General features: G+C 52.4%; 1 protein-coding gene across 1 annotated transcript; it reads left to right on the top strand.

Annotated features, from left to right (window-relative positions):
* The first annotated feature begins 360 nt into the window (after window positions 1-360).
* On the top strand, window positions 361-2,768 carry HER10_EVM0009798 (major facilitator superfamily transporter). Its single transcript, XM_035479271.1, has 9 exons — window positions 361-739; window positions 796-804; window positions 867-948; window positions 1,012-1,569; window positions 1,628-1,818; window positions 1,876-1,938; window positions 1,998-2,261; window positions 2,318-2,408; window positions 2,462-2,768. Exons 1-9 carry the CDS (start codon window positions 628-630, stop codon window positions 2,592-2,594), a joined length of 1,503 nt encoding a protein of 500 aa, XP_035336425.1. The 5' UTR covers window positions 361-627; the 3' UTR covers window positions 2,595-2,768.
* The last annotated feature ends 10,886 nt before the right edge of the window (window positions 2,769-13,654 follow it).

Genomic DNA, 13,654 nt, shown 5'->3' with positions numbered 1-13,654 from the left:
TGTGACAAGGGCATGGAAAACCTGAAGACCGATCATGGCACATATTAAACGACTACATACGTCGTCACATTGGGTGTTCGTCTCTCTCGAAGGCACTTGCCTGCCGCGAACCGGCAAAGTACAATCAGCAGGAAGTCGAGAGAAGCAATTTAGGTAACAAGAGGCAAGACTGGACGACTGCTTATCAGCTTACCAGCCCCGGGGTATCTGCGGTCGTCGGAGGACCCGCCGCTCATCGGGCGGCCAAGGCCGCTCCAATAAGAGTTCGGCCCGCGTTTGAGCACCGGCATCCCTCCCCCTCTTTCCCGAACCTATCTCCAGGTCCCAGCAACACTGCAACGTCTGCCTATCAGGTGATAACGGAACTTCTGCAACTTGAGCCGGGGTCGGGGGGTAGGCCGTGAGATAGACAGTTTTCACAAAACATGGGGTAATATAGTGCCGGGAAACCTTCCTTGTCTTATCTGGAAAACGCGTCCCGTTGGGTAGAGCAGAGAGAGATGTGACGATCCACGCCTTATATAGACCTGGCGGGAGCACATTGCGCCTGCCATCATGCAGCGGTGTTCTTCCTTGTGATGCCCTCCGTTCAAAGTCATTGGAATTTTCGAACAGCCAATCGACAACATGATTTTCGGCAGCCTTGCCTTCGCGGCGCGCCATGAGCGAACGGCAGAGGAGAGGAAGCTGGTCAGGAGACTGGACATATTCTTGATGACTTTTGGTTGCATTTCGCAGGGTGAATAGTTACGAAGATCCTTCGTTTGTGAGACCTGAGCTAACTCAACTTTCTAGTCATCAAATGTAAGTGACAGAACAACCCGAATCCGAGGGTAAGGGGCGGTCTGGTTGACGCTGGTATCAAGACCTTGATCAGACGAACATCAGCAACGCATACGTCTCTGGCATGAAAGAAGACCTCAACCTCTACGGCAACGAGCTCAACTAGTAAGTCCAACCCCCAAGAGCTACAGTTCAGGACTCTCAATGCCAACCGACCTCTCATCTCAGCTTCACAACGTACTTCAACGTCGCCTACTGCATCATGCTCATCCCCTCTCAAATCATACTAACCTACGTACGACCGAGCTACTGGCTCTCTGGCCTCGAGGTTCTATGGGGTATCATCACAGGCATGATCGCCCTCACCAAGAACGCGCAACAAGTCTACGCACTCCGCGTCCTACTCGGTCTCTGCGAGAGCAGTGCCTGGCCCGGCATGATGACGCTGCTGATGCACTGGTACACCCCGTCCGAGTTGGCCAAGCGAATGGGATTCTACCACTCGTGTCAGGCGGTGGGCTCCATGATGTCGGGCGCGCTGCAAGTTGCCATTAGGAGCTCCATGCATGGGCTACACGGCATGGCCGGCTGGCGCTGGCTTTTCGTTGTGAATGCCATCATGACTGTGTGCGTCGGCGCTGCGGGCTTCTTCCTTCTTCCCGACACACCTAACAACCCCAACCCCCGCGCGTTCTGGTTCAAGAAGGGACACGCCGAGCTTGCTATGGAGCGGTTGGAGCGCCATGGTAAAGCAGAGCCCAAGAAGATGACATGGGCCGCTGCCAGGTTCGATGATCCCCCGATCCATCTTTTCTACCGGTGACAGAGAGCTGACTGGGAACAGGCGTGCATTCAAGAGTTGGGTAATCTACTTCGTACCCGTCCTGTACATTGCAACTGTCCTCTTGTCGTATGGCAACAACTACTTCGGCCTGTTCCTGAAGGCTCTGAAGAATCCGGATGGGACACCCAGGTGGTCGACGTCCGAGGTTAACGCCATTCCCATTGGTGGAAGTGCGATCAACGTGGTGTTCGGTATGTGTGAAATCCTTTGGAATCCGAGAGAAGAGCCAATAATGATATGAGTTACAGTCTGGGTCTGGGCAATCTTGTCGGACTTGTTCATGACACGATGGACTCTCATCGTTGTTCAGGGTAAATATCACCTCACAGCCCCCTCCACTGGGACAAATCCAGTCTGACAACTTACACAGCTGTGATTGGCATTGCATGCTGTATCGCGATGAGCGTCTGGTCCTCACACCCTACTACGACACCGCTCGCCACGGCCTACGCGTCCAACTTCATCCTCTTCACGGCAATGGGCACCGCGCCTCTCATCTTCGCATGGCTGGCCGACATTCTACCCCATGACCCCGAGGCGCGGACTCTCATCGTCGGAGTTGCCATCGCGGGATACTACGCCATCTCTGCCTGGTCGCAGGTTCTGGTATGGCCGGCCACTCAGGCACCGTACTGTAAGTTTTTCTCATCAGCCCAAACGCACAACGATCATGGCTCTGACCCCAAACAGACAAGTACGCATGGCAGTCAGCTATTGCCATCGGTGTTCTCGTCGTTATCATGACATGTGTGCTTCGTTACATTGATGCAAAGCATCTAGAGTATGTTCATTCACCTATTCGATACCCAAGACAGCTTCTTACGACTCATGTAGGCCCAAGAGAGAGCAGTTCAGAGCCACTGTTATTGAGGCCGCCGAGGCGCATGATAGGGACGCAGCGGATTCGATCGCTCGCGATTCCGTCGACCGGAAAGTGAAGTCGGCTGCTATTGTGCCGGAAGTCTGAGTTCGTGTCACTTGCCGGACTCGGGTATTCTCTAGACACTGGAACTCGGGGTCCCCTTAATGGATGTTGACTCATTGTAGTCTGATATCCGTGGCCACAGATGAACTTGCAGTAATTAAATATCTAAGATACGTTCGACACAGATGCATTTGAATGTTTTCACTTTCCCTACCGTCATTGAGCATCATATACACCCACCGTTTGGTATCGTCACCTCGTTTTACTTACGGTATCAAATCCAATGATAGCTTGCTTCCTCTAGGACTAGAATTTTGCCAATAGCCTATCACGAATGGCCGCTGTCATTGATTTTGAGACTCGAGGCACTTGATGAGCACTCAACCTATGCTCGGCATTTCCCCCTTTTGATCTCGTAAATAAGACGCTCTCACATTCGTCACTTGGATCTATTCGAGTTCAGGCTCTCCAGTGTGCCCAGCTGAATTACCAAAGAGACAAGAGGGGTTTATGACCTACCAGTTGAGAATAACAACCATACTCGTCGTGTTTTATTTAGCTATCCTAGAGTCCTTCAATTTACTTGAATGTACGAATCCCTGTCAGATCGTTCGGCCAGAAACGTCCCCTCTTGTTCCTTTTTGCCAAATGTGGCCATCCACAGAAGTCAATATGCGAAAGACCGAAGGCATTGATCCTATCAGTGCGCGTTCACGGTACTTGATTAGCGCGTGATGTTCTGAATCTCATGAACAGAAACTGAACTTCAGGTCTTCAACCACAAGCCTGCCGCCGACCGTTGAGTTCTACATGAGGAGAATGAGAAGGAGCGACGCTGCGAGCCTCAAGTTACGCGATGCCTATTTCGCCAACGGTCAAAGTTGCCTCCAGGTGTATGCAAAAGCTCACCGCCACCGTCACACGGCAATGCTCATTGAGGGGATGCCAGTCAATATCCAAGCAAAACATCACAGACCGATAAAAAGGAAAGAGGGAAGGAATGGTGATAACTGACCTTGTAATTCACGTCCCTGCCCAGATTCGAACAGCGTGTTTATTTAACCACTCAACTACCTCGCACACAGCTTGGCCTCACCTCGCCGACTTGGACGGGCGCTGCTGTGCAGGTGACAGGAACGGTGACTAGACCCCTTAACTAAGGTAGGTAAGCATGTCACCTGAACAAACGCCTCGAGGAAGAACGGACGTACACATTGGAAGGTGCCAGGCAGCAGGTGTTGGCGCGAGCAGTGATTGCCAGGCACTCTTCTCATGCTTCAAGATGATCAAATTGGTTCCCCGGCTTCCTGACCCAACAGGAACCTCAGACTTCCGTCACTGAAATAAACTTCATTGTGATAACATATAGAATTCTAGGATAATAAAATCTACCTACAAGTATCGTCATCATACAACGTGAAAACAATTGAGATACATCCATATCCTTAACCTTCAAGAGGAGAAGAAGGAAGGAATGCATGTTGCCATCGAGATAGAATACCCATAAGAATCTCCTGAATATCAAGTAAGGCCTTGGGTTTATTTGTTTGACTGTTAACGCGGGCATTTTAGCTCGTAACATTTCTCTGGTAATGAGGTAGATTTCTTATGCCGAGATAGTGAGCAGCTGCTAATCGCCCATAGCTTAGCGTCGAGCATGCAAGCAGTCCTGATACTCCAGGAAACATCAACAGAATTTGTAGCTGATAGAGCAAACAGAAAGGCAGTGAAGGTGTTCAGGAAGTGTTACTGAGACGCCGCCTTGTAGCTGACTCGGACATTCGTAAAGTGGCTGTCTCATGCGAAGTATTCCTCCTAGTACGTTCGAGAGCTGTGAGAATCATGTAAACTGTTTGAATATCACCTTTCACCACCAAGTTATAACGGTCTACACGAGAATTCCTGGACAAATATGACGATCGAGCCCCTTTGATACTCGCTGTGCTAACAGATATCAATCTAGACCACGAAGAAGTCGCGGTTGCGCTCTCCTTTCGGACTTTCCTGCCAGACAAGCTTCGGGTTGTCCACAAAGCAATGATACGAGTTTTTGTAGTTGTCCACCCGAACTTGAGAGTTTCGCTACTGCTTGAACGACGTTGTTCGACAAAGGAGCGACCTTGTTAGTAACAGCTCTCCGATTGAAGCTCGGCTTCAAGACCATGATTACAATAATATAAAATTGATCAGATCTACTTTCAAAACTTTGTTTTTGTGGCCTTTGGCCCGTCGAACTCTTTAATACGTACATGGATTAGTACTTAGGTGTCTTTCTCGGTAACAGCAAGCTAATACACATGCTTCCAGTTCGTTGAAGCCGGGGAACTTAGGACCTCGAACCACGTAGGCAGAGAAAGTTCGTTTCCAGTGCCCTTATTCGTACTTGCTAAACTCTACGCGCTTTCGAGGCCTATTACTTCTTGGCACCTAAAAGCATATTTCCATACTCCCTTCGCTATCTTTAGCGTTTTCAACCTATTCTATACGGGGAGCAAGGAACAATAGTGAGCTCTAGCTTATGCATTGCTTTTAGCAGTACTATGTATCGATCATCTGTTCTGTACTTAATATAGCAAGCTTGAGAACCCGAGACGAACCTGTGGAGGTGGTCCGAAGATAATGCCAGACATTGGACTTAGAAAGGCCAATAGACGTTGTGATTTGAGCCAAAGTTCATTTCTCCCATGGTAATCTTCCCTTCGTACGAGATTCTGACCCGTTGCCACGTGCGCAGTTACCATCTACTCAACATCCACGTTCTCTTCTTCTGTGTACGCCTGCCTTCTCTGTGGAATCTCCGGCGACGAGGCGGACGGGGGAGGAAGGATAACCCATTATTCCGGTACGATAATCTAAAGCGGTGCTTCAAATCGTAATTAGGGAAACTTCTGGTTGCCAACTGTGTCCTTTTTTGAGACTTCACCCTCCTCACGAAATCTTGCCCAGAGACCGATGATCGACGCCTGGATAGCAGGGCTCTGGCCGGCCATGAGCCGACTACTCATCCATTGTCGTTGCCAACAGAAGACATTTTCAAGTACGGCAGCCACGATAGCCTCTGAAGGGCCATATGCTGGCAGCTGTAACCTCGTCTGGCATCGAGAGCCTCATATCAGTCGCACTACAACTGGTCCGGAGAGTCACCGGCCACGATTGCTCATCCAGAGTCCATCAATAACGACAAGGTACATTCCCCCTAAATCGCTCCTACAACTCATCATTCATCCTCAAAAGACGAAACACGGCTTCGCCGTTACGTCGACCCTTTTGTACGACCAAGAGCCCAAACCACCGCAAAAGTCGGCCCGGCTTCTTCGACGATTGATCAAACCTCAACCCTCATCGTCTACCGGCTACCGGCACGATGGACGATAAGATGTAACAAGAGCACTCAAACATGAAGGGGAAAAAGGACACTCAGATCATCGAGCGGATCTAGCCCACCGTCAAGCAAAGCACTCAATTCATGCGCTTTTCCGGTGCGAATACTCCGGTGAGCCACTCACCGCGACAACATGTTTGCGGAACGCAAACCAGGCCACCAACGTAGCGGGGGGAAATATCGCACACGAGAGTTGATGAAGAGATTTTTATCCCTTGCAAAGCGAAAAAAGGAGAAAGATTCTCCCGTTGGTTTTCCTCTTGGTCCAGCGTCTCACGAGTGCTTCTAGATTTCGAGCACTGATCACACCCGTTCATGCTTACACCATGTTGACTAAAGACCGGTCTGTCCAGAAAAACACCTAACAAACCAACGAGCAAACCTGGGGCGACGAACACGAACCACCCCGCGGCACCGACGAAATCTTTCCACAACCCCCGGGCCTCCCGTCCGTATGTGGAAAAGAAAAAAGGATCCTAGCACAGTCGATCTATCCAAGACCGCGTTCTCGCCTACAGAGGTTTATCTGAACTACTAACCGATCCCCCGAAGGACGGGAAGAACTTAAGAAGGAGGGGCGTGGGGGGAGATGGGGTCATGGAACCGAAGAAGACAGAGATCAGGGGTTTGAGAGCAAGGCCCCCTTCCTCTCTCTTTTTTATTTCTTTCTCGGAATCTGCGCCGTGAACCCCCCAGTTCTTCTCAAACGAACAGGTCTCGAAACCTCTTTCGGAGGGGCCGTGGAACTCGGGAACCCTTTAAGTCTATTTTGTATGAATCTACCTATAACCTGAAGGAGAACAAGTAATCCCTCGCGTCGTGATGTGGAATCCTGGCACGGGCGGCGATGAGCGACAGTGAGGCTGGGCCAGACAGTCCTGCACCTCGCATCTTGCGTGCAACGCGCTAGGTGCTGCTGGTTTACCCAATACTAGGTCACCCGAATCCGAGGAACCCGGGTTTTGACATCATTTGACCTTTTTTCCAACAACGTTGACGAACAAGCTAATGTAGAGAAAAGAGGTAAGTGCAACAGTGGGCAGAAAAGTTGAAGGAGAGGGGGATAGAAAAAGGGAGCATGCGAGCATGAGACGTTTGATCGGATGTGCCATCCATAGTTAGGGCGATCTTATTAAGGCGGGTTTCTAATTGAGGGACGGGACTTTGTTCCAACTTTGCAGTACTTTTTTCTCTCTCTGTCTCTGCTTGGACCGAAGCACGGACGATAGACCACTTTACAAGCATAATCAACCGAACAGGCCTTCTTTGAAGCCCGCTTCTTTCGAGGGAATGGACTCGGAGGAGACAGGCATCTCAATCAAGTGCGGCGGAGTTCTCCTACGTGACAGGGCTGGGCTGTTCGTCGCCGGCTGTGGCTTCGGACAAGACTCCGGGTTGCAAAACCACGGGATGTTCGTGGTAAGTAAGCTTTGGTGCCAGGGGTCCTGGATGGGCTCCAGGTGCTGTAAGTGTGTATCCGTACGGGAAGTGTGGACAGGCAGGGCTGAAACGAGACTACGGGTGATGAACCGTCAGTACGGGATATTTTCTCTCGGATACTAATCAGTTCTGAGGGTCCTTTAATGACCTCGGCATCTATTCACTGGACATGCAAGGCTCATGTCGCTTTGCCAGGTTTGAAAAGCGTAAGCGCAACCGTGAAGACCCGACACTACCTACCTAAAGTATGTTGTCAATCTCATCACCTTTCGCACCCGTCCACTCGAGGAATTGCCCTTGAGGGCCACGCGACCAGCTGTGAATACCGAGGCTGGCGAGGGTGTGGGATAACGGGGACTTTGACTAGCCCACCTGGGGAGGAGGTAAGCATTCTGAATGGGTGATTTCGATCAAGATTAGCATGGGTGATGGCGATATCTGCCTGCCCTATCAGTGGTATGCAGCGAATGGTGATCAGCGTGCAGGAACAAGGCGCGCGCGTTCTCAGGATGGTGCGATGCGCCGAAGTCATGTCCAGTAAGGGGGGGGGGGGCAGAAAGGATCCGGTGCTGGGTGAGAAGCTAGCCCCGAAGCTCATAGTCGTGAGTACCGACGAGGTCAATTTGGAGAGTACCGTCAAGCATCGGGCGAGACGACCATTCACGGAAGAGAAGTGTAAGACGGGGTTTGCTGTGGTCACGAGTCGTCCAAGTGAGGCTCTATTCAGGTCTTTTGCCACCATTGCAAGAAAAGTAAGGTAGTCAGGATGCTTGGCCCTCGTTACGTCCTCTTTCTTCCAAGTATCGTGAACGGTGATTGTGAGAGGTGCGGGAAATGGACGGCGGCATTTCGGCCGGCAGAAGATGTCTTTCGGAGGGCGCGGGCGCAGGCGCAGAGCTGCGGGCGCGGCATTGAGGCCGACCCAGTCGCGGAAGTGAAATCTACGGCCGGGCATCTGAGTAGGCGGGGAACCGGTGTCATGTCAACTTGTTGGCAACTCATGTAAGTCATTGATTTAGGAGTCTCATGACTCTGCATAGCCGTAGGACCGGCAGGCAGTACAGCTTGTGCCCATAGTGTCTACAGTAGAATTAAAAGGAAAACTATTGAGAAGCATTCGAAGTCGAAACGGCGATGGGTTACTTTAGGCCCCCAAAAGCCGAAGCAAGGTAGTCTAGGGATAACATGTCGGGTGGTCGGATTGACACCGTTGTATCCCTACTAAGGTAGAGAGAGAATGAGGGGGTTGCAAGGGGACGAATGCAACAAATTCCTTTCTCTATAGAGTATAGACTGCTCTGTTTCCCATAGACGTATCAACCACACCCAACCACGTCGGCGAGCGATGAGTTGGAGGGGTTGGAAGATCCCATCTTTGGGGGCGGGTTGAGTTTCTATTGGTAAGTGGGCAAGAGCTGAGATGAACCATGGTTGCAGGGGTGATACGACTGAAGTTGCACCTGGTGGCTGGAAAAAGGTGAAAGGAACCCGCCCGCCTTGCTCGCGGACGATCAGGAGGCTATTCGCCCCAGACAGCGAAATTCCTCCCACGGCGAACCATCGTGGACCGAGGAGCTGAAGCCATCCCACACTATGTATAAATCCCCGGAGGACTCGGCGACTTGCTACTTGCACACTCAAGCAGCCAGTAGCATGGATTTGCCAAGGGTGCAGAATGTAGGTGAAATGATCTGAATAGATAGAACAGCTCATAGAATCCGTAAATATCACTGGCTTGACCTCAAGGCCAGGGAGACGGATAAGAGAGAGAAGCTATAACTCTATAGGAAGGTCGACGAGATGCACAGGCATCGCGTTCAAGCCAAGGACCAAGACTCACCGAGCGCAGCGGAGGTGTCGGCCAAGATTCTGCCGTCAAAGATGGGAAGAACTCAAATGCATCGGCCCATCGTTTTCATGTTCGATATCGTTCTCGACCCCTCTGTTTTGATCGCAAACGGTACAGTCCCTTCCCAGTCTACCATCATAAGAAGGGTTGTGTAAGGCCAAATGGGCCGATCTGGCTTTGTGCGTCGTGGGTGGCAGGCTCAGAAGCGAAACGTGACACGTTGGCTTCGAACGAAGCATACGCAGTAGTGTCTCTCATCAGCCCTCTCTGCAAAAGCAGACCTCGATACCGGGGTTTCGCCGACGTGCAGGTAAGAAGGGGAGCTTCGGTCATCCCCCGGAAACTATCAGCGAGACAGTAACCCCGTCACGGCCATGTCTGTGGGAACGATTGCAGTAGCACATTGCGAGGTTGAGTGGTGATGGGAATCCTTCCCTCTTGATTGGAAGTTGGGACAAATGTGACCAAGTGTTTCTGGCCCAACCATGAAAGGAAAGCGAGTGGACAGCGCTCTACTCTGTACAGCATGTTCCCAGTTGTGGGAACATCAAATCTCGGCGGTGCAGGCTCTGAGGAAGAGGGCCTCGACTGGCTACACTACTGCAGATAGCTGCGGGTTTGCAGCCGCAGTTGCACGGAATGTCCTTGCAGTCTAGTGCTCGTCCGCGGACGTGCGAGATAAGCGATAGATTCCCTGCCGTCTGATTGCCGCGTTGAGCCACTTCGCATCATCTTGAACGTTCTTCTTGAGTCAATATGTTGCTGATGTTGAGCCAGGCAACGGCGCTCGTCACGAAGAAACAACCTAAGAATGCGCGTAGGCTTCGTCGACTCTTGCAGGTGTGTTGTAGGAGGTGTGTGTGTGTGAAAGTGGGAAGGGTCAAACGCTCAGCCAGCCATGAGGAACTCTGGCAGGGCGGGACAGGGTGAACTCGGGCGTATGACAGGCCAGGGACGTACCAGTCAGGTATGCGGAGTCCACAGGGAAACAAAAACGATAGGCAGTCGTATGGATGCGGATACAGAGTGAGGCTTCTTTTTGTTCTTTCTCCGTCTCTCCATTACTTCTGGAAGACACGAAGAAGGAATGGATCATGGATCATCGGCGATATTGCGACATGTGGGTAATAATCTGCGATCAGGGCAAGAACGGGCACAGGCCTACGGGCCTTGTTTGCCATGATTGCTGTGTGCTGAGAGGAGTGGGCAACATGTGGATTCCTTGCGTGGCAGGCTGGACCCAGCTCGCACGAGGAGAGGATCGGCAGTGCGAGTCGTGAGCATCTCAGAACGACCCTCTTGGCCAGGGAGATGGATAGGTAGCTTCCTACAGATACCCGCCGGTACCAAGGACGAGATCTCGTGAGAGGAGTTGACCGGGGCGGAACGGCAATAAACACACTGAACGGCTGATTGAGCGGTGCGCACTGGGCAATTACACGTCGAGAGTGTTTGAGCGTGTACAGGTGTCATGGCGATCTTTGGTTGCAGAGGTGAAGCGTTAACCGAAGTAGTTGTGGCGGACAGAACGCAGCGCATGCAGCGTAAGTAATGACGGCGACGTGGGACGAGAGCGTCTACCTTGAAGGCACAGGTGGGTACTTGAGAGGGGTACGACGGGATAGAGTGCGACAATCAACCAAGGACGGATGGAACTGGGCAAGCTAGCTGGCCTAGAGGGCAATATGTGTTAGAAGTGTTCGGATGCGGTGGTTAGGAACGAGATGGCATGGAAGACAAGATACCTACTACTACGCTGTGTAGCAGGCAGTTTGGGTTCTCAATTTGCAACCTGGGAGACCATAAATTCCATGTGCGTGGAGCACTGAAAGCCCAAGTTACCGACCTGGTGGGCTGAAGTGTGGTGTCGAATATTGCTTTCGCTTCTCTGGGCCAGCGGTTCCGTATTCCATTCAGCTTGATTGGGGGACGCAACGGAAGAGCCCCAAGATGGTTCAGGACGGTTCTTTGGGGCCTTTGGCACAGTGTCAGACTCATACAGGGTCCAACCAGGGGGCGTTGGAGGTCGGATGTCGTGGGATATCGCATGCAGTGCTCCGTATCCGTAGCTACCTTGAGTTAGATAGGTATCTAAAGGATAGACAGCGCTTACGAATAGCCGACGTGCATTTGGACACTGGAGTTCTGGACCAGACCTTTCGGTCCCTTCTGAGAAATTTCATCTGCGTGTTGGTGCTTGCTTGCCTGCCTGAATGCTCTGCAGTTTGACAGTGACACCCGCACGGCGACCGCACGGGGGAGGAAGAGAAGAAGGAGGAGGACGTCTCATTGCTTGCTCATTCTCGTGCGTTCCCAGCAGTCGGGCTGAGTGCGTATGTGCGTACCTGGGCCATGCCACCCGTCTGCCTGGTTGCTGAGTTGAGGGTTGGGGAATGGAGGTTGAGGGTTGGGACATATAAGGTACCTTAGATAGGTAGGTATCTTCACTCCCGTCTACTGCATCTGTTGTACAAGGTGGGAATGGAAGCCACGACCCGATTGCGAGACTTTGGGTTCGTCACCTTGGGAACCTCCCGGTGATCGACCTTAGTCACCGAGGTAGGTGGCTTGACTGTGCACCTGCCCGAGGTGCGTCTATATTGGAAAATTGCTATGCTGTCGTGGCTGTTGAAGTCGGGTGTCGAGAGTCGAGGAACGCGTCTCAGAAGGGCAGGCACGCCTCGCAGCTCGCAGGCGGGTTCGAAATGGAAGCAGCCACCAAGGCGTCATCCAGCAGATGGTTGCGCCAGTCAGAGACGGCGGCGGGCGGGAAGGTGGGTGCCGGTGTGCCACGGCGCAGACGCCCAGGTGCTTCTTTCCACCCCTCGTGCCATTCCCTTCTTGCCTACCTTGCCCGGGTGCTTCTTACCTGACTTTTGGGGGAAGGGTGGGAGCCTGAGGTGGTACATGCGACTTGAACAGGTACCGCGATACTAGGTCCCTCGACCTGATAGGCGCCTTGCCTTAAATGGCTATCCTGCCTGAGGCACAGGAAAGAGCCAGAGGTGGTCGATGGGATTGGTCAAAGTACCGGGGTACGGATGCACTAGGTACCTTCCTTCCACCTTCCACCTTCCACGGACGCCGACCCCCCTCCCCCCTTGCCTTTGCCTTTGACGTGCTTCTCCCCTGCAAACCCTGTTCCCAGTGGTTCCAGTCGCCATCCCCGGTGCGCCCCTCGACTGCATGGCAAAGTGGCTCCGAAGAAGGCTTCGTGGGCTTCCACACTTTCGATCGATGTTCGAGAAGGCGGCCAGAAGACTGGACGCAGGACCCTGTCCCTCTCCCCCGCCGCTGACCCCTTGCCTGCTCGTCGCTGCCCTGCTGGCCCCCTCACACACACGAGATAAGCACCACCAGCCCGAAAACTGCAGCGGCCGATCAGTGATGCATTGCCTCGCACTACAATCTTACTAACTACGTCGACCTTGTTACGGCCAATTCATTCGCTCATCCATTTTATATTATCCCTCCATCAAGAAATCGGATGAGTAGATCACCACCAGTCGATCCTCTAATGTTAAAAAGCTGACACGCTCACAGCCTTCTGGAGCGAACACAGGGCGAGAGTTTGACGACCATCGGCACCTATCCACAGGAATGGATGCGCAGGTTGGTCAGCCATTGTGGGACAAGGTACCCTTCTGCAGGTATCTTCTCCCCCCCTCCGTCATCGTCCCATGCCTGCCAGGGGCTTGGGCTTGTCTGAATCCAGATCTGACATTCTGATTCCGACGGGCACTGACATTCTGAGTCCGACAAAGTATTCCTTCCGCCTTGCCTCGCACCCCAGGCCCTGACCTGAGCCTACTCGACGCTGCTACCGCCTACGGACACTACTAGCACTTGATTTCCGGTCGGCCAGCTGCCCACCAGGCTATTCAGCACGAGCGCCAGCCGTCCGTCACCTTTGCTCTGTGCGTCTCAGTACAGGATGCCTATCAGATAACTCGGTCGAATAGGTCTCCAATTGTCCGTTTTGTCCTTGGCCCGCATTCATCGTGTTTTCACTCGCGCTCAGTGGTTTCGATCTGGGTTTTTTTTTGTCGACTTTTGGTCCAAGTCGAACTGCGTTGATATTCAGTACCTGCGCAAGACAATCCCATGCTCGGCACAGCGATACATGCTTTGCAGAACACAGTCAACACGGACAAGGGTCGGATCTAGAGCTGCCCGTCTTGGCATGCCGTTGTTTGTGACGAATCTTGGGCGAGAGGGAATGCTTCTGTTGCATCTGCGCCGGATTCCTAAGCGAGAAGAAAAGGGCAGAGACAGAACCGTCACCAGAGAGACTTGCTCCTCAAAAGCGCCCCTTTCTTGACTCCAAGTTAAGGTACCTGTGGTCTGAAGCAGGTCGCTTGGAAGCCCAGCCGTGCCCTGGCTCATCTGGCGTTGCAGTCACATTCAACACTCCTGTCTCGAGGCCGCAGT

Source organism: Colletotrichum scovillei, assembly GCF_011075155.1.
Source record: "Colletotrichum scovillei strain TJNH1 chromosome Unknown Contig00003, whole genome shotgun sequence".
In the NCBI taxonomy this organism is placed as follows: domain Eukaryota; kingdom Fungi; phylum Ascomycota; class Sordariomycetes; order Glomerellales; family Glomerellaceae; genus Colletotrichum; species Colletotrichum scovillei.
This window is presented reverse-complemented; position numbering and strand designations above follow the sequence as displayed.

Coding starts and splice junctions, on each gene's coding strand:
- HER10_EVM0009798 (XM_035479271.1), top strand. CDS start 628: ATGATTTTCGGCAGCCTTGCCTTCGCGGCGCGCCATGAGCGAACGGCA. Junction 1,939..1,997: donor GACTCTCATCGTTGTTCAGG/GTAAATATCACC, acceptor CAACTTACACAG/CTGTGATTGGCATTGCATGC. Junction 2,409..2,461: donor ATTGATGCAAAGCATCTAGA/GTATGTTCATTC, acceptor CGACTCATGTAG/GCCCAAGAGAGAGCAGTTCA.